General features: G+C 37.7%; 1 protein-coding gene across 1 annotated transcript in view; it reads left to right on the top strand.

Moving 5' to 3' along the window:
* Nucleotides 1-27,925, top strand: part of LMBRD1 (LMBR1 domain containing 1) — a 65,516-nt gene that overhangs the window by 14,156 nt on the left and 23,435 nt on the right. Inside the window, exons 5-9 of the mRNA XM_084202343.1 lie at nucleotides 530-597; nucleotides 5,018-5,106; nucleotides 9,002-9,075; nucleotides 24,826-24,951; nucleotides 27,423-27,575. Coding sequence (XP_084058469.1) covers nucleotides 530-597; nucleotides 5,018-5,106; nucleotides 9,002-9,075; nucleotides 24,826-24,951; nucleotides 27,423-27,575 — 510 coding nt within the window. The remainder of the gene's footprint in view (nucleotides 1-529; nucleotides 598-5,017; nucleotides 5,107-9,001; nucleotides 9,076-24,825; nucleotides 24,952-27,422; nucleotides 27,576-27,925) is intronic.

The raw sequence follows: 27,925 nt of genomic DNA, 5'->3' as shown, positions 1-27,925 counted from the left end.
TGAAGTAGGTAGTCGTAATTTACCTGAAGCTAACATGTTTACTTTTGTAATGCACTGGTTTGAGACCTCTCAGGGAATACAGTAACTGCATGCCAGTAAAGTGATATGTTTATAATGAAAATTGAATATTTTCTACAGGATCTTCTCATCAATTAATCATGATTGTTATCCCTTTTGTTTAGTTGTAACCTTAACATAAGAAGACTTTTAATAATAGCCATAATGTAGAGTATTAATAGTATATATTTTTTTTAGTGTATTTGCAGTGAATATATGCAAGCTTGCATCCACAGCTGCTCAGATGCATAGCTTATGGTGGAGGCAGAATTCTGTGTCATTGTTCACAGTTCTCAAGCTATGAGATACTTCAAGAATGTATGCTTGTGACTTTTATATATAAAACTACTCATGCTCTTTATGGAGGTTTTTTGTAGAATACCTGTTATGCTAAGTATAATACTTCATGGTTTGCACAAATCCCTTTATATTCATTTTATGTCAATGTATTAACTTTCTCTTTAATATTCAGCAGGTTAAAACTGCACTCAAATACACTCTGGGATTCATCACAGTTTGTGCAGTTCTTCTGTTAATTGGGTAAGTATTTGTATTGAGCACTGTTCTGTGCAAGATTTCTTTATCTGAGTTCTGTGCTTCTAAGAGGTAAATTATGATACACTCCATCTGCATAATCAACATCAGCTTAATCACTAAATGGGCCTAAGTATCCTGAGAATTACATACCTGAAAAGTAAGAATTTAACTGGAAGATAAAATGGTTTTCTTAATTATGGGGTGCTTGTGCTTCCAAGCTGACTGAACGTGCAGTACGAATTGGTATCGAGGACATGGTGGCTTTGACACAACTACATTAATGCTTCAGTGTACAACAGGGAGTAAAAAATTTGTCCTCATCTATGTTCATCAAATAATCTTTTGCTTTTCTCAAGTGATTTTTCTGAAATGGACATTTCAAAACAGCTTCTTAGAAAAATGATTAGGTGCTATGTGCTTATACTTTCCTAAATAGAAATGTTGTCTGAAGAACGTTGGTATGAGATTATACTTGACTTAATTGTGCCTTGTGTGATAAAGCTTTTGCTGGCCTTTGTTTAAAAGGCAAATGTTACAGAAGTGAGTAACCTGTTTGCAGCAAGTGCTATTGTTATGAAACTCCAAGTAGTAGCAGAAAATTGATTTCAGATCACTATTAAGCATGACATGCTCTCACCAGTACTGAATCTTTCTCATGTCTGCTGTGTCATAAGCTCTTTAGCTTTTGACCTCAGCAATAAAGTTGGTAAAAATTGCAAAATGTATGCTAAAATGTTCCATATCAAAGTACTGGAGCATGAAGTAGAAACTAGAGTGAAATTAATGCTTTTACTTGTATACCATCTTACTGGAATATTGTTTTAGTTTTGATAAGAGTTAAAGGTACAATTCTATCAAGTCTCTTGTCCTTTTAAGTAAAAGTAAGGTATTTGCTCTTATGAAAGATTGTAGGAGTTTATTACCTTAATCATTGTCTAGAAATATTACTAAAATTTCTGGCAAAAGCTGTTTCTGACAGTTAGCTCACATCATAGGTATAGATAGATGTATTGTATTACGCATCCAGTTTAGAAATCTTGGTAGTGTCTCTAGTAGGTGTCAGCTGAATTCTCAGTAACTGTAAGCATGTTTCTTCCTCCCTCCCAGTAAGATAGAAAAAGGTAATTCTTGTATTTTCCTTTTAAGAGAAACTGCAAGATTCCCTTCAAGGGGGAAAGGCTCAGTTTTAGGAGGCAGCTGAGGTGTCTGTGCTGAAGAAAAATGTGAACTCTATTTCCAGTATAGTTTTATATAGATTAAGTAGCATGTGTCTCAGTGTTTATGTATATGCTGAAGAAGTTACCTGTCTCAGTCAGCTGTTTTCATGGCAGGGGCAGGGAGTGGCTACAGAGTTCCACATGGATCAGAAAGAGATAAACACATTGGAGCCTGAAGCTTCTGTCTGAGTGGTTTGACTGAATGTGGCAGTGAAGACTAGCCTTGCAGTAGTGGGGGATTCTCCCACTGGTAGTTAGGATCAGAGTAATGTTAAAATAGACTGGAATTTTATGTACTGGGTTTGACTCTAGGTGTCTAGGCTTAATGAACTAGAGTGCTGCTGTTGAGAACGAGAGGGGGGTAGGAATATTTCCTGTTAAGTGCCTAACAAATAGTCTTTCTTCCTGTGCTTACATGGCTGGTGTCTCATAGCCAGACAGCCTCTGTTCTGATTGGCTTAGGAAGTAATCTGTATGATTAAAAAAGGTCAATAAATAGTTTTAAAGGTCTACATAAGGAAGTTTTTGCCTCTTCCCTGGTCAGCTGTCCTCAAATGAATTATAAAAGCTATATTGAGCTCAAAGTTTGTGTGTCTTTTTCTAACCGGGGTGTTGTCCTTGCTCCACAAGAGATCATTGTGACTTTTTTGGGAAACAAATGTGTTTAGTGCCACACAGTCCTGGAGCTTTTTCTGACTTGATAACACAGCTCAGTGAGCAGGATGTTATTGTCCAAAGTGTTATCAGGAGTAGTGTTTGTACTACTTACTTTACTTGTCTGTTACAAAACAGTTGTCTGGCAAAAAAATGTACACATCTGAAATACTTAAATCCTCTGCACACAAATAACTTGATGCAGAGTACTATGAAAAGCCAAGTTTAAGCCAAATTTATACTGGGATGCTCAGAACTAGTTTTTACTTATCATAACTTTACCTTCCCATAAGTTAGGCACTTTCCCTCTACTGTCTCGAAATGTCATGTGCTTGTCAAGGGGCTTGACATACTGCAATCTACATTAAGGAACCCTGAAGCAGTCTAGTATGAATAAAAAGGCTGGTTTTGAGGCTAATGAACAGTTGGTTTCAAAATGCATGCTTCTCTGGCTGTCAGTGTTTAGAATTAAACTGGTTACCTTAAATTTTCTAGAACCATTAGCTCTTAAAAAGCTATGAATATACCTAATTATCCTATAAATAGTTATGCAAATTATATCACAGCAGAATTCACTTAAGGAAATGAGTCTAAATCTGGTGTGTTGAAAAATAATTTCCTAAGGATGACAGTTAATGACACTCTGATTTAAGAATCAAACTTTATCCAGCTACTCTTGTGTATTAGCCCTGCCAAGAGTGAATAGTTTTAAACTGCTTGTCTTGCATTTACTTTCCTTGTTCTGCAGCCTAGATATTGATCTAGATTTTAATCATAATTTAACCAGGATGTGTTTTGAACAGCGTAGCAATTTGCTTCTATTCTTAAAATTACCACAGTTAATAATTTGGTTTGTGTCCAGAACTCCAAGTATCAGACATCACAGCTGAGCTGTTTTGTTTGCTTGCATTACCTAAATTTATAACTCCTGTGTTCTTGTCTGGGCCTTTGGTGCATGCAACTTGAGCAGGAGCAGAATCAGATGTCCATCTCCTTCACTCAAAGTTTATCTGAGTACTAATTGAAGAGTATAATGTATTCAGTAGCCCCTGCTCTGATTAGTGTCCTTTGACATGCTGGTTCAGAAAAAAAAAAAAAAAAAAAAAAATCCTATTGTTCTCAGTGGAAAAGAAAGCAAGCAGGTTATAAATATCCTAAAATGTTCTTCCATCTTGTTTGTTCCCTTCATGCAGTCCACAAATAGCAAATCCATAGTTGTACTAAATTAAAAAGGACTTGAGCTATGTTCTCAGTCTCCTTTAACCATTTTTAGCAAATAAACCTGCAGTTATTTATTTTTATCGTTTATAAGTAGAAATAATTTGCCTAACTTGATTTTAATACCTGTGTCTTCATTTTGCCTGGATGTTGTTGTACAGAAAGAATTACTACTAGAGGCAGATACAGGAGCTAAATCCTAAGTCAACAAGCATGTGTCAAATTAAGCAAATGCTAGCCCTCAAGCTGCCTCTGCACAGTCAAGAAGCTTTCTTTAGAAATTAAAATCTTGATTTTTAAAATGTCACCTTTTTTTTTTTGGCAGACTATCTGTTTGGTTTTGATGAGATGATTATATGTGCACACAGTTGGTTTAGCCTAACCTTGGAAACAAAAGCATATATTTTGTACTTTGAGACTGCTCCTGGAATATATGTATTTGTTTAGGACTTCAAGCAGGGGGTCCAAGTATGTCGTACAAATTATATCAATTTGCCATAGAAGTCCAAATGATACTTGTGAACCTTCTTTATGGACTTAGGTTTGAGTTCTTTCATCAACTCAAACAATGTCTTGTAGACATTCTATTTCATGTCAAAGCTATGGTTTCAGTGGTTTTTCGGTTTGGAGGCACTGTTTTTCCAGCTATTACAAACTCAGCTGTTTTGTCAGTACAGGTGCTGAAGAGTTATTCCTATTAGTTGACTTATTAGCCTGACAACAGGAAACTTTCAGCTAGGGGACTGTTTTACCTGACATTGTTCTCTGAGCATTCTTTGCTAGTGTGCTTATTGGATGTACAAAAAAACTTAATGAACTTCTTTGCAGCTCAGTTCTCTGGGCCAACTGCAGAACAAAGAATGGAATGGAGCAGATGTGTTTAGTTGTACTAATTGAAGATAAAATGTGTCCCTTTATATTTCAATGCTTGTTTGAGAAATCATTAATTATTTTTTTTGGCTTTCAGAAATGTGTATTTATATGAGAATTTCTCTCAATTGATGCTTAAAGTTTATTTGCTCCTTTGCATATGAATCAAATCGGGATTGTAAATCATATTAATATGTCTTTTAGTTGTTCTTGAGTGTGGAACCCTTAACTCTTTTAGGACAGGTAAATAGAAAATCACTTGTTCATTGACCTCAGATGTGACTGTACACACACATACCTGTACTCTGATGATCTAAATGCAGCATTTGAGGAGAATGTGAATAGAATGAAACACTGCCTTTTCTTCAGGAATGAATGGATTTCTATTTTCTTAATTTGGAAGTAGGATTCTTCTTATTTTTCACTAATTAGGGTAAGAGATTTATTTTTTTTCTGTGTTACAGTGCTTTTGTTCCTTTGGATATTCCTAACAAGAAGAATTCCACAGAGTGGGAGAAAGTGAAACTCCTGTTTGAAGAATTTGGAAGTAGTCGTAAGTTTGAGATTTGTTCTGAGCTGCTACTTTACTAACCTCTGCCACTTGTTCATTGACTGAACAAGATAAACTTCCTTGGTGGCAGTTTTCTAACTTTTCTCTGACTGCTTACCTGCAGTATGTCTTTACAATAAGACTTCTTCCTGTTCAGAGAAAAACAAAAATTAGGACTTGTGAAAGCAGACACTGCCAGCATCTCCTCTCTGTATTTTAAATACTTTAAAGTCCCCATTTGACAGCAATGATTCCAGTGTTGTGTCCTCTGCTATTTATGGTGGGGAGAGGATACTTTCTTCCATAGTCTTCACTTAAATCAGCTCTTAAATGCTGCTTGCATGCTGAAGTTCACTGACTTTCAGGGTATGATGAGTTTGTATCATGTTGTGATGGTCTTCATTCATTTACCTAATGAAATGCAGTACTGCAGTTAACTGTAAAAATGAGACAAGTGGTTCTGTCTATTTAGATTGGAAAGTCCTGTGGGTGTTAAAACTTCTTCCCATTGCTTTTAGAGTACTGACCTCTTCTAAAATTGTTGTTAGCAGTTGTTAAGTATAACAACTGCCAACTTCACACTAGGGTTGTAAAGAGCTGTTGAGAAGGCCAAACTCCATGGAATAATATTTAACACTTATGTGGTATAGTTCATATGCTTAGCCAGGGTATGTTTTCAGGGTAAAGGTGTGAAGGAAGTGTTTTGTAGGTGAGCTAAAACAGATTTGGTGTCGCTTTTCAAATATAGTCAAGAAATGGTAACTAAAAGTTGTTTAACCAACATTCATCCCAATGCATAAGCACTCTATTACTTTGTGTTTCATTCTTGATATGCATCAGAGCATTGGTGTCTGTGTGAATATTTTAGGATACAATCATACAAGCCTTCGTCAAGTCATATTCTGCATTAGTCTAGGAATTCTGAACTGAATAAAAGTTCTCTGCAATGACATATGCCAAACACTGACAGAGCTGGCTAATCCCTTCAGGGCCCATCAACTTTATATGTACAGTTTGCTTAAGTATTCTCCAACCTGATCCTCTTCCACCAAGAGTAAATGTTCCTTCCAGCTTTTCTCACTATGCTCCCTGGCCTGGATTTCCTGAAGTCTGGTCTTTCTAGTAAAAGACTGAGGCAAAGAAGGCATTCAGTAGCTCAGACTTCTCATGGAAAAGTCCTGTTTCACCAGGTCCACTGCCTCACTCAGCAACAAGCCCCACTTTTGCCTCTTCTTGCTCTTGCCACTTAAATACTCAAAGACCTTCTTGTTTGCTTTGACTTCCTTGCAGGGTCTTTAATCATAATAATGTTCTGTGTTGTAATCTGTGCATGTAAGCGTATGAGATGGGAGGACAAATCCATAGCTTATTGAATGTTTTGGCTGTCTGCTTGTTGGCGTTTCTCTTGCTTTGCAAAGATTATAACAGCTCAGGAAAAAATGCTACTTAAACTGTTTATACAGGTTGTGATAACGGTTGAGCTGAGATGTAAGCTAATTTTTCCAGGTGACCTTGATATGACTGTAACAAAGTATTTGGCTCTGACTTTCTTATGAAATACAGTATAGCCTATGTTTATTTCTAGGAAAGTAAACTGATTAAGATGCTGGCTTGGGATGTGAAAGTCAGATTTTGTGTTTTCTAAGCATTCTCTTGTAACTTGTAATTTCATAGGATAATTCAGATTGAAGAGACCTCAGGCCATCTAGTCAAATCTGCACCAAGAAGGAAGCTGTAAGATCAGACTGGGCTGCTCAGGCCTTCATCACCTAGCTCTTCAAAACCCCCCAAGTTTGTAGACTGAACTCATTGTGGAAAAATCTCTTACCTGTTGTGGGTATACTTTCTGTCACCCAATTGTCTCACACTTGGCAACTATGGACCCCTGAAGAACCTGGGCTGCACCTGTTTGCTAAGCAGACAGGCTGTTTTGGATGTCTCCAAACCTGTCTCTGTTCCAGGTCAAACAAGCCTGATTCCCTCAGCTGCTCTGCACAGCATGTGCTCCAGCTTCCAGCCCCTATAGTTCTTCCCTTAGCTTGCTCAGATTTATCAGTCTTAACCTGCAGCAGGGGCCTCAGAACTAGTTGCTTTATATGGTCTCTTCCTTTAATAGATGGGCATGCTGCTGTTGATACAGCCTGGGATGCCATGGGACTTCCATGCTGGCACGGCCTGCTGCTGGCTTATCTTCAGATTGCTGTTACCCAAGACCCCCATGCAGGGGTCCTTTGTGTTTTCATAGTTACTCCACAGACAGTAATTCTCTGCAAAAGGTCCTTTTGTGTTCCAAGGTGCTGGAGAAATAAGGACAAAACGCTTGCCCATTGTCTTTACTTGTACTTGTTGGGCTGTTTTTATATTAATTTACCCTTTTCCTTTGTCTGCCTGTGGTGGCCCAAGAAATAGAAAGATCTTGAGACCTAGAACAAACGTCCAATCATCACTTGGTGGTTGGTTGTGGGGTTGTGAAAGGAATGCAAACTCATTCACTGAGGCAAAGCCTGATAATATACTTCTGGTATACAATTATCAATTTTTCAGCCAGTTAGTTTCTTAATGTTGCATTGAGCACAGTTCAGACTTCTAAAGTGGATATTAAGTGTTGATTTCAAATACTTATATAGGAGGATCATCAAATATGGTGTGTAAGTACATTGTGTGATATGTTACAAATAGCAGCCACTTGTGGGCTTTTTGTTGCCCCCTAAACTTCAAAAACACCTCAGATTTTCACAGCTACTGATGAAAAAATAGTGCTAGGTGTTTTTGGTAGGTATTTGGGTTTTTTTTCTTTTTTTGTAAATAAGTTTTAAACAGAGCTGTTGTATCTGAAACAGAGGAACATATTGCTTTTAGCTCTGGGGAAGTTGTTTGATATTATCTAACGAAAATAGTAGAGAGATTTGAGCAGTGAAGTTGGGTTTTGTTGTGATATTCTATTTATTTTTGGTTTGGGGAGGAGGCCTGTAGGGCTGGTCAGAAGAGGGGTGCAGCTTCTCAAAGAGTAAGGTTATGATTTCTCAGTTTGTGACTGCTTAGTGCTGCGTTCAGTAAATAAGAATGGAAGATAATGAATGGGAACAGGCTAGTTTATCTGTGTGAAATAGGGGGGAACATGGGGGAAAACAGTAAACTCTGGTTATGACTGAGCACAAACATGAAATTGTTTGCTGAAGGTTAATTTCTGTAATTTATGCTAAGTTTCAATGTTACTAAGTAACCAAAGCCAGTTGTGATGTCTTGTGTGGTGAGGTTAGGGACATACCTGTTCTGAAGAATTATGCAGAAGGTTTCAGGGAATTGAATGCCTTTTTATTTGGTCACTCTTTTACTTGCTCTTTAAATTACTAGAGTTTTGAGGCTACAGTAATAGTCCCCTGAACTTTTTCCAGTTTGTGGTCTGTATATACATTGAGTGAAGCTGAGGGTTTTTTTGGTTGGTTAAAAGGTCCATCCTTGTCTGATTCTGGATAATCCTGTTAGGAGAAATCAGGTGATAGCAAACAAAACGAAGATGAACCATCCAGAATGCTCATGAAAGTTGTGCAAGTTGCTGCAGCACCCTGGGGAGGCCAGAAATAAGTCTTTAAGAGGTATTAGACAGTTATGGAAGCAAGTTCATTAGTGTCTTTTCAACCATTTGGGTCAATGTAACTTCTGTGAGCTTGTGAAAACAACAAGAATCTGTCCTGGATCCTTCAATTTGGGATAAAGATCTCTTGTGGTCAAAAAGCTCTTTTAGGCAAGTTTTTCATCTGAGTTATAACTATGTTTTAATCTTTCATCTTTCTCATGAACTTAAATCTCCTCTGGAAACTAATTTAGGAAGAACTGTTCTTATATATCTACTGTGTTTTTCAACAGGTTCTTTTATTTTTTTTATTTTTTTTTGCAGATGGTTTGACTGCGCTTTCGTTTTCCATTAGTTCCTTGACTGTGATTGGAATGTTGGCAGCTATCACTTACACAGTAAGTTATGTAACCTTTTCAGATTTTTACCTTCATGATTCTTGCAGTTATCACTGGCTCTACCTGTGTGGAAAACTGGTCATCCTAAAAAGATTCAGCAGTGTCTTTAATCTAGATTTTCATGGTTTGAAACATTCATTCTAGGTTCTTACTTTTTGCTGCAAATTTAAGGACCACTGTTTTAGTACTGAGCAGAGATCAGACTTAATTTTCATGTGTTTATGCAAGGGGGTGTCACATTACTTATGACTTGTAACACAGTCACTGACTTTACTTGCTCTCAACTTGCTCTTTATTTATTTATTTATTTATTCCCTGATATGGGGAATTAAATGTTGTACTTTTTTTATTCATTGAACTGTGGCATAACCTAGAATTGATATGGAGCTAAAGTGCTGCGGTTCTTTAAGAGAGGGAGTTGGAAGGGTTCATTCTGTAACCAATTGTAAATGGTATGATTAAGGTTATATTAGTTTAACTAGTCGACTCTTGCTTTTACGTACAAAAAAAAAGGAACTATTTGGACTTACTGACTTCAGCTGACATTTAGTGTTTATGTGGTCATTCGCTTTCCCAATTTGTTCTATTTCTTCTTTCAGTGAATAATCAGTGTGTTTGTAATGTGACATGTTTTAATATATTGTCAAGGTAAAATTTTGCAACAAAGAAGCTTAAAAGCTTAAGATAACTGGCTGATAACAGACAAAGCTTTAAATTTTCTCCGAAATTACTGTTTTTCTGACAGGTTTTTATGTTTAAGTTCATGTCCTTGCTAGTAATATGTTTTCTTCCATTGGAACCTGGCTCTAATGTAGTTGTTCCCATGTAGCTTTGCTAGTGAATTCAAAGTGTCTTTGTAGCAATAGCTTATGCAGTAAATTATTTTGAAGCATTGGTACCCAAGGAGGTGTCTGTTTTAGGCAAGCTATAAATGTATAAAACTTGGAAAAGGATTTAAGAAAGAGGGAAGGGGGTAAGGTGCTTATGATATACTACCTTTAGAATGTTAAATGAGTAACAAGTATAGCTAATGATTTTCTGTCTCTCCAGCTAGTGTAAGTTACAGCAGAATTATGGAAGGCAGTTCAGTACAGGCAGTTCAGTACAGGTTTGCAGATGTGTCAGAACCCTGACAGCTTAGTGGCTATCAGGGTCTGTGCAGTAGGTAGGAGAGCAACAGGGTGGATCAACTGGTGGGTATTTTAGGTGAGCTGAATTGCTCTCAGCCCCATTGACAAAGTGCTTTAACCTGATCAAGATGATAAATTTTATTACTTTAAGCCTTTTCTTAAAGTGACATGGGTCATTAAATTATTCAAGCTATCTTGCTGACATCTGGGTCATGTGATGGTCAAAAAAGATCTAGACCTCCATTTAGCCTTTAATATTGTGCCAGATTTTAATTAGTTTCCCTTAATTATGGAAGAAAAGATTAATTTCTTGTTTGGATTGCTGAAGAGCACATATAGTGTTATTTTAGCCATGATACTAACAAAAGCAAAAACACCTTAGCTGGGAGAATAATATCAGTGTTTTGTTCAAACAACCAAGTATGGTTTTTATAACTGTTAGCAAACATCTAAAATGTGAGATTGTGAAAATAAAGCAACTTTATTCCTGACTGAAATGTAAACAATTTACAACAAAAACCTTAACAGATGTGGCGCTTTGTGGTATGGTTTAGTGGGCATGGTGGTATTCCATCAAAAGTTGGGCTTGATGATCTTGGAGGTCTTTTGATTATGTGATTCTTGGATTTTTTTTCAATTTACTGCTAATATTTCCTGCTTCCAGTGTTATTGCCTACTTATTTTTGAACCCATACTGGTTGTAGGCGCCATTCAGCTGAGTATCACAGTATGCTTCTCTCCTCAACACTGGCTGAACCTGGAAATATGTGGAACCTGGAAATCCATGTTCAATAACTTCAGTGTTCTGTGTTGTCTGTGTTTTCTCAGATGAAGACAATACCTAAATCTTCAATACTGTTGCTTTAGTGTCAGTGTATTTACAACTTGTATAAATACTGAGGGATAAATGGGGTGAAACATCAAGCATGAGAACTAACTCTTATCTGAATGCCTTAATTACTAAGACTTTTGGGCTAATTTGTTGCTTTGTAAACTTCAATTGAGCTGTCTATGCAAATGCCTGGAGTGTGAAATTGATTTCCTTTATTTTTAACTGTTGTATTTCATTCTTCTGGAACTATCTGTTCTGTTTTACAGTGGGTTGTAAGGGAGAGTGGGAGAAATGGAGAAGCTATTTTACAGAAGTTTTGGGCATGAGCTCATACAGGAGTGGGTTGTTATCTATGTCTGATGTGAGTTTTTTGTCATTGTTTGCAGGCAGTTGTAGAATCTTAGCAGAGCTGGTTTTGATATATGGGTGGACTGAGGTACAAATGTGTCACAGACAGTGAAAAACCTATTTAGAAGGTCTGTTCTCCAAGTTGGAACAGTGTTTTCTTTGTGCTCTAGAGCTTTCATAACACCTTTCCCACCAGCAGGCGTCCATACTTAAGCTATTTTCACCTGCAACAGCATGGGCTGGACTTATCCCAGTGGTTTTTCATAATGCAAAAATTGCTTCAGTAATGAAAAGTTTCTGGCCTGTTGTACTTGCCAGAACTTCAGGGAGTGGTGGGCTCAGAGTGTAGCCTGTCTTTGCCAGTTTGGATTACTCCACTGGCTCTACTTCAGAGCAGGAGAACACGATTCTGGAAGGAGTGACTGTTTTCTCTTGGTAGTTTCCCATGTCTTTGTAGAGCGGTTTCTTTTTTGTTTTTTTTTTTTTTCTGTATTAGCCTTGTATAAAAAAATCACCTCTAGATGAGACATACATGAGTGCACAGACAAGTCTTTGTTTTTCAGGCAGCCTTCTGCTGCCTTATCAAATTGTTTATCCCAGTTTCCAAAGGTGGGAGATCTTTGTGCTTAGTCATCAAACTGCTCTTTGATCATTGGTGTTAGTTGCTGTTTTAAGCACAGAAAGAGAATATTGTTATGTAAGAGTGAACACAAGAACTAAGATGCCTATTTAAAAATTTTCCACAAATGCTTAGTAGATGATGGAAAAAAGAATAGATGGGAACACTGTGTGTGGTATCAGAGTTCATGTGCCTCTGGATGGAGGTGATCTCAGATATGTGGTTCACTCAGTGAAGAGTTGAGGATTTGTATAGGCGTAACTGAAAATTTTTGATTTTCCCCTGACTTCTGCGTATCCTCAGCCTGTTTCAGTGCCAGAGTTTGCTATTCCATTGTTAAAGGGAAATTTAGAACAGGTATATCTGATCTTCTATGTACTCATTCACAGTAAAGAAAAAAATCTATGCTAAATGCTTATCTAATAAAGGTTGTATTGTAATAAGTAATATGTTAGCAAATACCTTCATACCTAATTAAAAATGGCTTTACAATGAATGCCTAGTGTAACACAAAGCACAAAAAATAAATAGGAATGCAGTTGACTGATTTAATCTTAAAATGTTATTTATGGAAGAAACCATGAAAGAGATGAATCAAGTGATTTTATTAAAGTCCCTGGCAGTGCAATTTATCCATTCTACAATTAGTTAAATGTATGTTAACAGTACTGCTTTGTGTGGCCTTCAGCATGAAGAGTTAGATTATGGCTGCTCTAAAATTGAATTTATCTTGTGGTAATATACAATAATGTGAGAAATTGGAGGAAAAAGACTTTGGCACTGTCAGTAGGTAGCCTTGAATTTGGGTTGAAATAGAGAGCAAAAGCTCACTTTAGCGTGTGTGTATCTAGGCTTCCTTTATGAAAGCATATCCTCCTGCTTCCACAGGAGGATGGATACAGCAGGGTGATGTTACTGAGATTGTGAATGGCTGCAGTTTAAATTATGGAAATAACAAATTTATCCCAAGGACTAATATAGTTAAAACCTATTTTTTAAATATCAATCCAGTATTTGGGGCCTCTCAAGGCCCTGATTTGTTTGATACATTACTCTGAAGTACATGGTGAGCTGTCAAGGCAATGAAGAACAGAATACTTATCAGATCATACTGTGTTGTAGCTTTTGATATGTTAGGATTTGGGGGTGAAGGTGACAGTTGAGGGACAGCACAAATTGCAGCGCTGTGCTGGACAGGATTTGCAGATAACTGAGCACTTGTGTTACTGGCTATATGTAGGTAATGCTACAGTTCAATGGGGTTGTCATTATATTAGATTGCTGGGTTCCATTTTCTATGGCTTCAAACATGAAAATCACAGTAAATTTGATCTAGTGATATATACAGAGCTGAGCTTTTCTTGCAATTTGTGGGAGAATGCAGATTTTTGCTTTTGAGTTGTGAGCTTTTCCCCAGCATCTGGGGTAGGAGGAAGTACACTGTCAAAACTGAAATTGCCAAAGAAATAAAACTTCTTTGGTATGAAAAGTTTGATTTCCTCAATTTCTGTGAAATACTAGTTAAAAGCTTTTGGAAGTATTAGTAATAAATACTGATCCTGAAAGCATCTCGTCCCTTAAGGTAAATCACTGGGGAGGGTATTAGCATGGAAATTACCAGCTTAAGGAGTTAGTGCAAAAGTTGCTTTTCCTAAAAAAGGTCAGTGAGACAATTCACAACTATTTTCATTGATAACTTAATACAGAACATTGTGTATGTACTTGCTACCTACTCAAAAGCAGTAATTATTATAAGAATTAGATTTTAATTCAAGTTTCATGCTTGCTAGGAAATATCTTCAGAAGTCAGGAACAAAGTAAATGCTTTATGGTATTTCTTAACACCATGTCAGTCAAATGAGAAGATGAGCTGCAAGCAAGATGATTAAGGAGTAAAATGAGTATTTAGAGGATTTTAACTCCACACTTTAAATGGAACATAAATTGGTTTGGTCTGTTTATTTTTCCATGTGGTGATATTTGGGACAGTCCTGCAGAATGTGGCAACAGTGTCTTCTCTGGGCTATAAAGATGTCTGTCTGTGAGCTGTGTGGTTTTTAAGTCAGAACCCTTTTCCAGTAGTGTTGGCATTCTACAGGAAAAACAGAACTTCTCTAACATTTGATTACAAAGCAAGATCAGAGGTGTCTAGCATGAGGCTAGACATTTTGTCCGTAGTGTGTAATGGTAATCTAAAACAGACATCTTTGTGTTTGACAAGTGTCTGACCTTATTAAAAAGTCCATTGCATTAAATTCTCAAACTGCTTCCTTACATTTGCCCTATAAACTTCCACTTTTCTAGTTTTAGGTGTTTTGGTTTTTCTTTTATTATGGCCATTCCAATGAGCAGTTATTCTTCCTAAGGTACTTACTTTTTTTAAGATTTGGGCTTGGACTGTAGCAGGCATGTAGGTTAGGACCAAAGACACCAAAAATTGATAGATGTGTGGTCAGCCAGAATGTTTTTCAGCAGCATGACTTCTTTGTAATGGTGTATAACAGTTTAAATGAATGCTGCCTCTAGATCGTATTCAAATTACTACAGTACAATCTTTAAACATAATTCAAAATTCTGGAAGCAAGTTTATGGACAGATCTGCATAGCACTTAATTCTGAAGCTTGAAAAATTTTATTCTGAAGAAGAGTTTTGAGCTAAGCTGTTTTCAGAGTAATACTTCCCATGTCAGTGTTCAGCTCTTCACACACTACTGTACTGTTGTAACAGGCTAACAGCATCTCTTGTTGGTAATGTGACTTTGCCATGTTTGGAAAATGTACATCTAGCTCATGTTGAGCCTCTCCCAAAAGATCCTCATAGAGAAGCTTGTGAAATATGGGCTGGATGAGCAGATAGTGAATATAAAATTGGCTGAATATCTAAGCCCGCTGGTGGTGATGGGTGGCATGAGGGCTAGTTGGAGGGCAGTCACTTGTGGTGTATGCCAGGGATTGATATTTGTTCCAGTTCTGTTCAGCGTTTTCATTAATGATCAGGATGATAGGGGAGAACCCTCAGCAAACTTGACACAGAACTGGGAGAATACCCTCTGGAGTTTATACTGGAGCTATCCAGAATGATCTTGCTAGGCTGGATAAGTCTTGCTAGGCCTGGCAGGAACATAATCAAATTCAGCAAGGGAACATGCAAAGCTGAGGAGGAATGAATGTGTGCATATCCAGGGGGAAGCAGTCAGGAGAAAAGCAGCTCTGAGAAGAACGTGGCAGTTCTGGTGGACACCAAGTTAACCAGGAGCCAGGAATGTGCTCTTGCTGAGAGAAGGCCAGTGGTATCCTGAAGTGCACTAGGAGGAGTATTGCCAGCAGGTTGTTGGCAACTCTGCCTTTATTCTCAGCCTTGGTGAGGCCACATCTGGAGTTCCTGTCTTCTCAGTAAGAGAGAGATGGACCTGTAGAAGGGAACCCGGTGAAGGCCTGCAAAGATGATCAAAGCACTTTCTTCCTATGAAGAAGGGCTGGGAGCTGGGACTGTCAGCCAAGACAAAAAGATGACTTAGGGGATGTCTTACCAACATGTACAAACATGAAGGAAGAGTATGAAGAGTATGGAGCTGGGCTGTGTTCACTGGTACCTAGGACTGGGACCAGAGACAGAGGGTGCAAGCTGAAACGCTGTGAAGGTATCTGGCCACTGGCACAGGTTGCTTAGAGAGATTGTGGAGTCTGCTCCTTGGAGGTACTCAGGAGCCATATATACACAGACAGGCAGCTCTAGGTGACCCTGCTTGGGCAGAAGTGTTGAACTGGATGACCTCCAGAGTCCCACCCAACCTCAGGCATTCTGCTGTGTGGATCTGCAGGGTTTATGGTGGTATCAATGGGTCACACTGTGGTGTACCTCCTGGTGTGAGGTGTCTTCTCTTTAAGCTTGGATCTAGCCTATGAAGTGGTTGAGGTGACAATGATTGACAATAAAATTGGTTCTTCATTGGATTAATTTTTTTTACAATACTGGTTTTACTGTTAGAACCTTATTTACCTTATGTTGGACAACTATTTATTCCATCACAGCTGTTAATTTGTGGGAAAAAATAAAAGAAAATATTTATTAGGGATTCTTATTATGAGTTATTCACCTCAGTACAACTAGTTTTTCAAAAAATGCTCTGGGCGCTTTGTTGAAAAACTATGCAATGTTAGAAAATAAGTTAGTTATGTGTTAATAACTGCTAGTTTGTGCAAGATTATTCTGTCAGAAGATAATAACTTTGAAGTACTTTGTTAGGTGGCAATTTTCAGAAGCTCATTGGGCGAGTGAAAGGGAGACTGCCAATTCAGAGTTTAATACCTATTCCTAATCTAAGTAATGCAAATTTCTTTTTCCTTTATTTTGTAACATTGCAGCTTGGTTGGACGAAAAGCAATGTTGCTTCCTTCTGTAAATGGATGTAAAAATATAAAAGCTGCGGTTATGCTTCTTTTGACTGACTTTGAGCTGACACTTTTTAGCATGTCTTTTTAGAATATAATACTAAAACTTCATGTTGGATTTCTCTGCTGAATACACCGAAGAATCTTTTTTTTAATTGACCTTTTGGAAGACCAGGAAGGGACAAGAAAGATGCAACTTGTGTATGCTAAATTTTTAACTTTTTAAGGGGGAAAGTAAAAAAATGTAGGTGAAGTCTACACTTCACTTAATGTTCACTTAATACAGTTATATTACTGGCATAAACAGTAAGAGCATAAACATATTTCATTTTCTAAAGTACATGCAATGTTTAAATGAACAATATTATTTAGACCTATGTCTTGACATGTCTCAATTCTCAACATAGTCCTTAATTGGTAGCTGCTTTTCTGTTTTCCAGCTTTATCACACAGCCTATTTTTTGGCTTTATGCAATGTATAGTACTGATGTACAATGCTTGATACTTAAAATTGTTTTCTAAGACTTGTGAATAGGTGATCTTCAGGGGGGCACTGCAAATCCATGAACTTGATGATTTATACTGACAGCTTTCTATGTCCATAAGTATGGAATAGCAACAAGAAAATGATAAATTAGGCCTGCAGTGCTATGCTGGTTTTGGCTGGGGGAGAATTTGAAACAGTTTCACAGATGTAGTTAGCATCTATTCTTTCATTAATGTGTTTTTCATTGAAATGGTTCTATATGGCCTTAGGTATTAAAACAATAGTTGTTGTCAGCTCCAGATTGCTATTTGAATTTGAGACAGAATAATGAGTTGCTCATACAATGATAGGCAGATTAATTTTTGAGTGATCTTGTGCATCTCACTTAGCATGTCCTTGAAGAGTGATTATTGGCTTTGTAATTTTTCCAGATGTTTAATAAGCATTATTTGATTTCTTATGGAACTATAAAATGCTATTTTTTTCTCCATCCTGAAAGAAGAAATGTTAGAAAGCTTAGCTTGTCTACTCACAAATGTAATGACCTTTTCACACCTAATTTTTGTCCAGATTATGATTTACTTTTCTGCACTTGATGTTAACAGCCAAAGAGCTTAAAACCTTTTAGAATCTGTCTAATCTTAAAAGCACTCATTCACTAGTGATAATCTGATAGTCAAACAGCTATTGAGATTAATCAATTCGTCATTACTATTTAATCACTTCAGTGCCAATTCTGAAATAGAAATGTAATTCTTTCATTATGTTCACTTCTCTGTGAAGTAGTAAATAAAATAACAAACCAGCTTAATGGTTGTTTTAACAGCCTGATTCCTACTACACTGTTGAGAGCTGTAGATATTAAACTGATCAATAAATTATAGTTTTGTACTTTAAAATTTTAGAATTGGAAAGTAGATAAATCTTTTGATTGTTAATGCTTTTATAAGCCTGACGGAGCAGTACAGAAGGTGACTGCTAGTCAAAATCATTCTGGTCAGTATTGTAACTGAAGCATAATCAACTCTTTCACAGATGTTTTCTCCAGCAAGCACAAGTTCACAGTGTGTAGTAGAACAGCTGTAATGGAGAGGCTGTTGTATTTGGCTTCTGTATCCTAGAAACAGACAGCATTTTTTGTCCACTTAAACTGACAAATAATGAGTCTGTGTAGTGAAAACAGTGAGAAATGAAGATTAATGTATAGCAGGATACTGTAGGGATGAAGAATAGAGAAGTGGAGAAACAAGTGCTTAATGCAAGATTCATGCAGATCATGCAAAAATTGCCATAGTAAACCTATCTGTTCTGTTTGGTCAATCTGTTCCACGCTTTGAGATGTTTTTTATAACAATGTTATTCAAAAGTTATGTACTCTCATAGCACAACTGAAGACTGGATGCTAAAACTTCCCATGAAAAACTGAATTTTTACCAGATAACATGTTGAATGACTTTTAAAGCTGTATGGCATAAGATTTTTAGAGGAAGCAAATAGCCAACTTCCATGAGAGAGTTTGCCATCTTCAGATGCATTTAGGCTTTCTCCTTTACTCCTCATAATTTAAGGGAAGAACTGCTGTCATTATTTGCCATGCTTAATGGTGTTCGGGAAATAAGAATCTTGAATTCCAGTTTTAATTTTTGAATGGTAGTATGAGTTGGTAGTCAGAGATGGGAGATGTGTCTTTACAAGAAAGCAGATGATAAATCCTTGGAAGATCAGATTACTTTTCAGGATAACTGTGCCATCAAGCTGCACAGAGAAGGCGCAGTTTCAATAGAGTCCCAGTTCCTCTTACACAAGCTCAGTGTTGCTTGGGTTGGTGTGACACCTCAAAGTGCACCTCCCTTGAGGGTGTTTAATTGCACTGATCAATGTGCTCAGTCAGAAGCAATGCTGGCAAGAATGCCTTGTATCCATAGGAAACTGTTCAATGTAAGTAGCTGAATTGTGTCAATTGTTAAGGGTAAAAGGTATCACCTGTGACTTCCCTTGTGGTTAGCATAATTAAAATGAAAAGCTAATTTGTCTACTAGTATATAAAAGCATCTTCTATATCAAAATAATTATTTAAATGGAGGGGGTTTTTAACTGGGGCATTTGTATTGAAGAAAATTAGCTCATACTTGACTGTATTTCTTAAATAATGCATGTATTAAAATAGTTTAGCTGTTTCTAACTTGAATAGATGTATTTTTGTCAGTCTAGTTGATAGAACTGAACATTTTGTCTTTCATGGTCACACTTCAGGGTGAAGTATTGAAAAAAGCTATTGTAAGAAAATGGGAAGATGAATATTTGTATATTTAAAGCTGAGAGCATTTCTGTTGTCTTTTATCCAATGGTTATAAGAATTCTGTTTTTAATTTGGCTTTTTATATGACCTCGCTAGAGGGCACTGCTGTGCAAGAAATGTTTGTCAATATTTATTTCTACACTTCTTGCCCAAGACTAGATAGGCATCTTTTAAAAACCTCGGTGATAACCACTTTAAAGCCACTTGCATGATATATAGACCCCCTAATAATATATGGTGCAGGAAGTCTTTTGATATGCTACACAAATACTTTTCAATGGTTGACATCACAAGTTTATTTCTTGAATATCTTTAACAAGAAAAAGCTGTTAAGCTATCTTTGTTTTTAGCTATGGTTGTGCACCAAGCTGAGAAAAAATTTATTTGTTGTGTTTGATATCTGACAAGGAGAGATTATCCTGTTGGGCCACAGGTTAATCATTTGACCATATCTTATTAGCTGAATATAGCAGATTAAAAAATGAAAAATAATCAACTTCCAGTTAAATTATAATGCCTAATGGCTTCAGGCTTTTTGTGGTAGGTGTTCAGCTTTAAGTCATTTAGCTCTATTTTAATCATTTACTGTATTAATTTTAATGTGGTTTGCTGTCTTCTTCTCAACTGATCTATGTGCTTATGGCTGATGTGGTTGATGATTAGGTGTTCCCACCTTAATACTCCCTTTAGGTGATATTCTTTCATAGTTTGTGCAATTTAGAAATCTTATGCTGGAGGTTATAGTTTTCAGTGGAAAACCTTTCTGGATCTTTTTAATACTCAAGAGTTTATCCCTGAAGTAGTTGCTTGATGCAACAACTTCAGTAGAACATGATTTTGCAACTTGTTGCAACTTAAATTCTGCTTTCTGTTTCTGAGTGACAATTATCAGCATAGCAGGCAACTAATAAGAAAGACTTCCCTTATCTGGCCATGGGTTATGTGAGTTTGGGCAAGTCTCAAGCGTTGCAACATGCTGAGTCTGCAAGAGACTAAGAATCAGAACAGCAACTCTTCCTTCTAAATCCTAACTGTGAATGACACGAGAGTGGCTGAATTTGCTGCAGGATGAGAAGGAAAGGGACCTGGGAGAAGTGGAGATTAAGCAAATTGGACACAATGCTTATGTAGTTTCTCATAAGGTATTGAATGCTCTGTCTGTAGATTGGATTTTATTTGGGTCCAGTGGCATGCTCAGAGACCAGGTAGAGCAGGCTTCTTGCTGCTCTTCAGTGCCAACTGGTACTGCATAATGGTACTGATCTATTTGTTGCATTCATGGGAGTTACAGGCTCCTCCTGTAGATGGATTTATTGTCAAATTACTGTCTGACTGAACTACCACTTTCATGAGTAACAAATAAGACAGGAGTCTCAAAAGCTTTGTTTAGACTTTTCTAATAGGGTTGAGAAGCTGGCTTTTCTGTTGCAGTAAATTGTTCTGTGTTTTGCTTCTTATAGTTTAGAGTAGAAGGCTTTATGCTTCAAAAGGTCTATAAGTAAAAACTTCATCTATCCAGAGATGCCTGTGGGCAGAAACTCAAATGAGAACAAGACAGCTGCTCATAGATGACTGCTTCTAACTTGCAGTTAATAGGTAGTGAGCTCTTAGGATTTGGCTTTCCAGCACTTAAGCTAAATGATAGTGGTGATCTCTTGTGTTGAGCACTTGTGGTGATTCAAGAGAGGAGAGGAGAGAAGAGTCTCTAAAATAAGTTGGTTTAACTTAAAATTTAGATTTTTTTTTTCTACTCAAAAATGTGGTTCTAATGAAGCTGATCTGGCATGCAAGCAAGAGCAGAGATAGAGCCTGAAGCCTTAGAGACCTATCCTTGTAACATGTGTTATCAGATACCAGCCTGAACACTTGATGTTTGGTACCAGACTCAGTTAATTTCTAAGAACCCATGTTACAAAACTGCATGTATACTGTAATTGATTATTACATTTGGATGTCTGGTTTTACTCTTTGGTACAGTGTCTCTCATTTGACTTAACAATTCTAGACCAAAAAATTGTCATCATTTTGTAATCTGTTGTTTCAGTGGCATAAGTGTGTCAAGAATTAATTACTTGTTATATCAATTCATGTACATAAATTAACGTGTCAACTGCTTTAAAGGCTCTTTTTGATATGTTTTGATTCATATTCCAAACTTTGAACCCACAGTTTGTTTCAGGACTAATCCCTCTCTTGGCTGTAGTGTACATCTTTAGTTTGTTTTCCTTTGCTATCCTCAATACATTGTTTGCTTGTTAAGTCGCAGATGCCTAACATAATAGCCCTTGAATAATTTAACACTTGTACTAACCCAGGGGATTAAAACTTTGTCCAGGGTAACTTTGAACTTCTTTATCAGCCTGAAGGGAAATGCAGCCCTGAAAATGAGCTAATACAGCTTCTGTTCAGACCTGTGACACATCAGATGAGATGACTCATTTTTCTGTCCTTCATTCTGTATGTTATCTTGAAGGACCAATGTGTTCTTTTCCCACACTGATGATGGGAGCCTTACTTGCATCATCATCTTACTATTAGCATCTTCTGTATTCAGGGGAGAACCTTAGACAGCCTTTATCGCTGGAGCAAGCTTGATGTTCAAGTATGTAGTTCACATTTTCAAAAACAGCAAAGCAATACATCACTTTGAGAGTTGTATTTTTCTTTGTAGAAACTTTAGTCTAAGCTTTAAATCCCTGGATTTTATTTCTTAACTGCTTCATAGAGTGAATACTTGCTATGTTAATTCAAATGTTAACTGTTTGAAGAACAGGTGGAAATCTCAGATGTTGAAATCTAATTACTGCTAAGCTGGGGTTTTTAAAATTGTTCAGGCACATTGTCATAGTAATCTCTTATGTGTTTCTGCATACTGGCACTGGCTAGAAATGTTTTGTGTTCCAGAGAGGGACCTCAGGTAAATTGTGACCTGCCTTCTAGTTGATGATGTTGTATGGTGTTCGCATGTCCCCTAAATTCTGTAGTTACACTACTAGCTGACCTGAGTGAGCTCTTTGGGGTCAGTATGGGCCCAACACTGTTTAATCCTCACAGTGTGCTTTTTACAGAGTCACAGGATCAGCTAGGTTGGAAAAGACCTTTGAGATCAAGTCCAACCTATGACCTAACACCACCTTGTCAGCTAGACCATAGCACCAAGTGCTGCATCCAGCCCTCTCTTAGACACCTCCAGGAATGGTCACTCCATCACCTCCCTGGGCAGCCCATTCCAATGCCCAATCACCCTTTCTGTGAAGAACTTCTTCCTTATGTCCAACCTACACCTCCCCTGGGGCAGTTTAAGACTGTGTCCTCTTGTCCTGTCACTGGTGGCCTGGGAGAAGAGGCCAGCCCCCACCTGGTTGCAGCCTCCTTTCAGGGAGTTGTAGAGAGGGATAACACCTCCCTTGAGTCTCCTTTTCTCCAGGCTAAAAAACCCCCGCTCCCTCAGATGCTCCTCATAGGACTTATGTTCCAAACCTTTCACCAGCCTTGTTGCCCTTCCCCAGACTTGCTCCAGCACCTCAACATCCTTCCCAAATTGGGGGCCCAGAACTGGACACAGCACTCAAGGTGCAGCCTCACCAGTGCAGAGTAAGGGGACACAGGGATGCAATCCCTGCCCTGCTCCTGCTGGCCACACTGTTGCTGACACAGGCCAGGATGCCTTTGGCCTTCTTGGCTGCCTGGGCACACCCTGGCTCATGTTCAGCTGGCTGTCCATCACTACCCCCAGGTCCCTTTCTGCCTGGCCACTGTCTATCACTCTGTCCCCAGAAGCAGCATTGCAGGGGTTTGTCGTGGCCCAAGGTGCAGGACCTGTTGTTGTTAAACCTCATATCATTGGATTGGGCCCATTGATCCAGCCTTTCCAGGTCCCTCTGCAGAGCCCTCCTACCCTCCAGATGAGCACTCTCCCCCAACTTGTCATCTGCAAATTTGCTAATGGTAGACTAACTCCCCTCGCACTGATCATTAATAAAGACATTAAACAGAACTGGGGACAACACTGAGGGACACCACTGGTGACTGGCTGCCAGCTGCATGCAGCACCCTTCACCACCACTCTCTGGGCCTGGCCATCCAGCCAGTTCTTAACCCAGCAGAGTGCTCCTGTCCAAGCTGTGAGCTGCCAGCTTTTCCAGGAGAACGCTATGGATATGGTGTTGAAGGCTTTGCTGAAGGTAGACAATATCTGCACCCTCATGTGGGCGGCAAAGCAGCTTAATACTCTCAAAGGAGATGGTCTAGATGGAGACCTGACACACATTTACAGATAGCTGTCAAGCCTAGGCTAAGTTATGGAATATTCAAAAATGCAGTCAAAAATGGGCAGTGCCTTGCTCTGGGTTCAGTGCAGGAGACTTCATAATGTCGAAGTAGGTTTCTAAGCAGGTCAGGTTGTGTCTTGTGTACAGAAAACTCATGATATGACAGCATGTATGGTGACATTTTTAACACAGTAGCATTTGTGTTAGATCTATTCTCAGTAGGAAATGTAAAGCTGTGCTTGAAGGAGGGAGTGGTATTTCTGTGAACATCTAGAAAACTGCTCTTCAAATGTCTGGTAATATTGAAAAGACATGGCTCTTACGGATGTGGTTCAGTGGTGGACATGGCAGTGCTAGCTTACTGGTTGTACTGGATAATCTTAGAGGTCTTTTTCAACCTAAACAATTCTCTGAAGTTAGCAAGTGTTCAGATATCAAAGACTCTAGTAAAATTGTGTGTGCTAATTGCTGAGGGACGAAAGAATCTTCCTGCTGATCTCTGCACTAAGAGCAACCTATCATCTAAATAAACAAATTACAAGCTTATGGCTAATGTCTCTAAACTGCCTGGGGTAACTTCTGATCTTGGCCTTGATCCATAAGAATCATAGGGTAACAGAGAGAAAGTAGTGCCATTTTCTTGTTTACCTTGCCTTAAATATGTTTCTTTTTTGTTAGTGGGAAGCTTATTTACTTTGCATTGAAAAAATCTGGGTCTACTGTTGATGTAGAAGTTGGCAAAACACATTGAATGACATAGAATTGATAATGAGGAATAAATTCTGACAAAATTTATCAATGTGAATGTGTGTCTAAACAGTCTTGGAATGCAACAGAGTTCAGTTGTTCACCTAACTTTTGCTTCCTTTTTTACTGCAGAATTTTGGTTTTAGTAAACTAGGTATTTTCAACTCAGTTTTATACAAAAGCAACTTGAAGACTACTGGCTGCAAAGAAATTGTGTATGCTTTGCTTCTAAAACTAATGTTCGATTTCTAGAAATTTCTGTATTGCACTAAATGTTGACTTTGATCTAAAGCAGGAAGGTTAAGGTTTCTGGAAGCTATGTGATTTACAAAAAATGAGGGTAGTTTAATAAATCATCAGTGTACTGTGCTTATATGAAATCTTAATACATGTCTGAGTGGTCATGAGACACTTAAGTACCACTGGGATGATGTGGGATGCTGGAATTTACATAGCATGTTTGTTATGGTTTGCCCAAAAGGGGAAAGGAATTGGATACCTTAGTAAGATGGGATGAAAAAACCACCCATTTGTGCTACCTCATAGCTATACAACATAGACCAGCCTTATCAGATGAAAATAAATGGCAGAACATTTGAGTATGCATGTTTTCTTTTTATTTAAGGCTTATGGTATGTCAGCCTTGCCTCTAAACTTGATTAAGGGAACTACCAGTGCATCTTATGAACGTTTGGAGAACACTGAAGATATTGAAGAAGTGGAACAACACTTGTTGAGGATTAAATCAAAGGTAAGGTCTTCATTGTTCTCACTTTCTTAATTATTTTTTTCCTTGCTTACTAGTTCATGGTTATGCTGTAGAGTCTGTTCCAGAAAGAATAGCAAGTCAAGCTATTTGAGTTTGAAACACTTGTGGTCACTTGTGTAGCAGTGATTACATTCTTTGTCAGTCCTGCAGCAGTAGTTATTTGTCTAGCTAATAAGCGTTAACAAATGAAACTCAAGCTTCTCCAGGCCAGCTTGGATGGCAGAGATGCTTTGTAGATATTAACTTCACTTAGTCTGCTATCAGAAACAGCATCCAGTTTGTTGATTTACTCAAAGCAATATAGTTAACACTGGATACTTGCTACAAAGAACTGTCGTGATTTAGATTCATCAAACTATTAATCATCTTTATGAAAAAATAACAGCCCCAGATAGTCTTGCTTCCCAATTAATGTACTTTGCTGTTATAAATAATTTCTTTAGGAAAAGCATGCAAATGGAAAGCTGTTCTGAGTCCTAAATATCCCTAGGGTATGAACACCATTTGAAAACCCATGATGGTTTTGCAGCTAATGGGAATGCTGTGCCTCATATAAACTAGACACTTTTAACAATCTGAGTGCAAGCCAAAGGGGAGGGTAAGATTTTCCATACAAGATGGTAGGGGAGAATCTCTCACTTCTTTTTTTCAAGTCATTTCACATAATGGCTTGACCAGTGTTTTTACTTGATTGGGAAAAGTGACGTTGAGGTGCCTTGCTTCCGTCCTGGCAGTCCATCTGTGCTGCTATATGCTCTGTGATAGCAGACCTCTGAGATGTTGAAGCAGTTCCAACAGTCTTCCCCTGATATTTGGCTTACCTCTACAGTGTGGGCATCTTCAGTGTTCTAGATATTTTGTTGAATACGGAAATCTAAAAAGTAGTCTGTTTAAATTATCATGTTTTGGTTTTGCACAAAGTACTACAGCAACAAAGGCATCCCTTAGTGGAATTAATATGAGAAAAATGAGAAAGCTGTGACAAATGGATCATTACTTATTACAGAAGACCTTGTTGGATTATGGTCATTTACATGCAGCTGGTCTTGTTCAGTCTGGCAAAACTTTAGGTTCAAAAACTAGGAAGCTCTTACTTTGTTTTTATTGTAATATGACCTTTAGTGCAAACTAATTTTTCTTGGTTTATGGATTCTGGTCAGGATTCTGCCTCATTCTGTAATGGATATCTTAGTTCTTCAGTTATATGTGCATTCAGTTGTGAAGAAAGTGAGACTGAGACTACTACACAGTAGTATAGTAGAGACTACTACTATACAGAGACTGAGACTACTATACAGTAAAAACTAGAAGTATGAAAGTATGCTGCTGAGATTCATTATGTAGTATGTTCTCGTGCTGTTAGTACATCTGGTAGGTTATTTCATTAGTCTTAAATAATTGAAGCTTGAACTGTTGTCAAAAAGTCCTTTTTAAGTCACAGAGGTGCTATACAGGATATAGTACATGTGCTCGTATTAAAAGTGTATGGTAATCTCAAATGTAAGTGTTATGCACACCTATAATGTGGTTGTAGTCTTTTTGACAAATTTAATTTTTTTTCTTCAGTGGTATAAACTGTTATATTATTTGTATGAAGGATCCTTTAAAATAAGAGTAAAATTAATGAGTAATTTCAAGATTTTAAAATATAGTTCTGTTCATTTCCTACTGTAAAAAAATCTTTTCCCCAAGTATGAGTTTGTAATACACAAGCATCAATGTTAGAAACAATTTTGCTTCAGCTCCCTAATGCCTATTTTGTTGCTTTTGCTTATAGCAAATAACTGAGATGTGAGGATGTGCTTCTCACTTTATAGCAGAGTGTAATGGTTCCTGCTCAGTGTAAAGGCTCAAAATTAAAATTCTTAAACATAGTAATCAAACAAACTATCTGGTACATTTAGCTAGTTCTTGGGGTGAGGCTACCTCTTATCTGACCTATGTTTCTTGCTCAAGAAACATAGCTGAGTATCAAGTGAAATGTTGGAAAGAAAATAAGAAGTGCTGAGTTGGATGTATAAGCTTAATCATGGAATTTAATGGGAAGTGACCTGAAAATCACCATGTTCAACCCTCCTCATGGAATTTAATGGGAAGTGACCTGAAAATCACCATGTTCAACCCTCCACACAAAATATGGACCTCTCTCAGGTTAGATCAGGTTATCTAGATCATGACTGTGCTTTTAAACCATTTCTAGCCATGGAGACTATCCACCCTGTTAAAGTTTTTGAAAATTTTTATTGTGAAAAGTGGTTTCTGCCACCTTACAGGAATTCCTCTTGTTGCAGCTTGTGACTTCTGCGCTTCATGCTCTTAATATTCATAGAAGTTATACATGCATAAATGATATACTAGAAATGCTTTAGAGTTGTTGTAAATAATTTAAATAGCTGTCAAGTCTGTTTCTTGATTTGGTGACTCTTGATCTTTCACACTCTTGTTGTAACCAGTGCAGAGATGGTCGTCCTCTGTCATCGAGGGATAGACGGACTTTACAACAACTGGAAGAGAGGTTAAGGACACTTCGAAGGAGAGAGAGGCATCTGGAGTCTATTGAGAAAAGCTGGTGGACAAAGGCTTGTGAAGCTATTCGACCTCTAAAGGTAAAACTTCTCACTTTTTGGTACTTAAATTGAAGTAAGTTCCTACTTCCTTTTTCCCACATAAATCACAGGTCAAGTTTATCAATTACCACCCTGAATATCAACTGTTTTTTTTTTTTTAATTTGCTTCAGTACTACACAATGATAGCCCTATAGTGCACTCTGAGCTGTTGGAAAACCTTCTGCTTTACCTCAGCTCTGATTAAGATTAAAAATGCACAAATCCTAGCTGATATACTTTGGTGCTACTGTCATATAGAAAATCTGAATGTCTTACTTTTTTAATCAAAAATATGAAAATGGGAAGAAGAGAAGGAAGAATTCTATAGCTGTCAGTTAGCTCAGGTTAA

Source organism: Fringilla coelebs (genome assembly GCF_963513975.1).
Source record: "Fringilla coelebs genome assembly, chromosome: 3".
Taxonomy (NCBI): domain Eukaryota; kingdom Metazoa; phylum Chordata; class Aves; order Passeriformes; family Fringillidae; genus Fringilla; species Fringilla coelebs.
The sequence above is the reverse complement of the archived record's forward strand: the minus strand, read 5'-3'. Positions and strand labels throughout refer to the sequence as shown.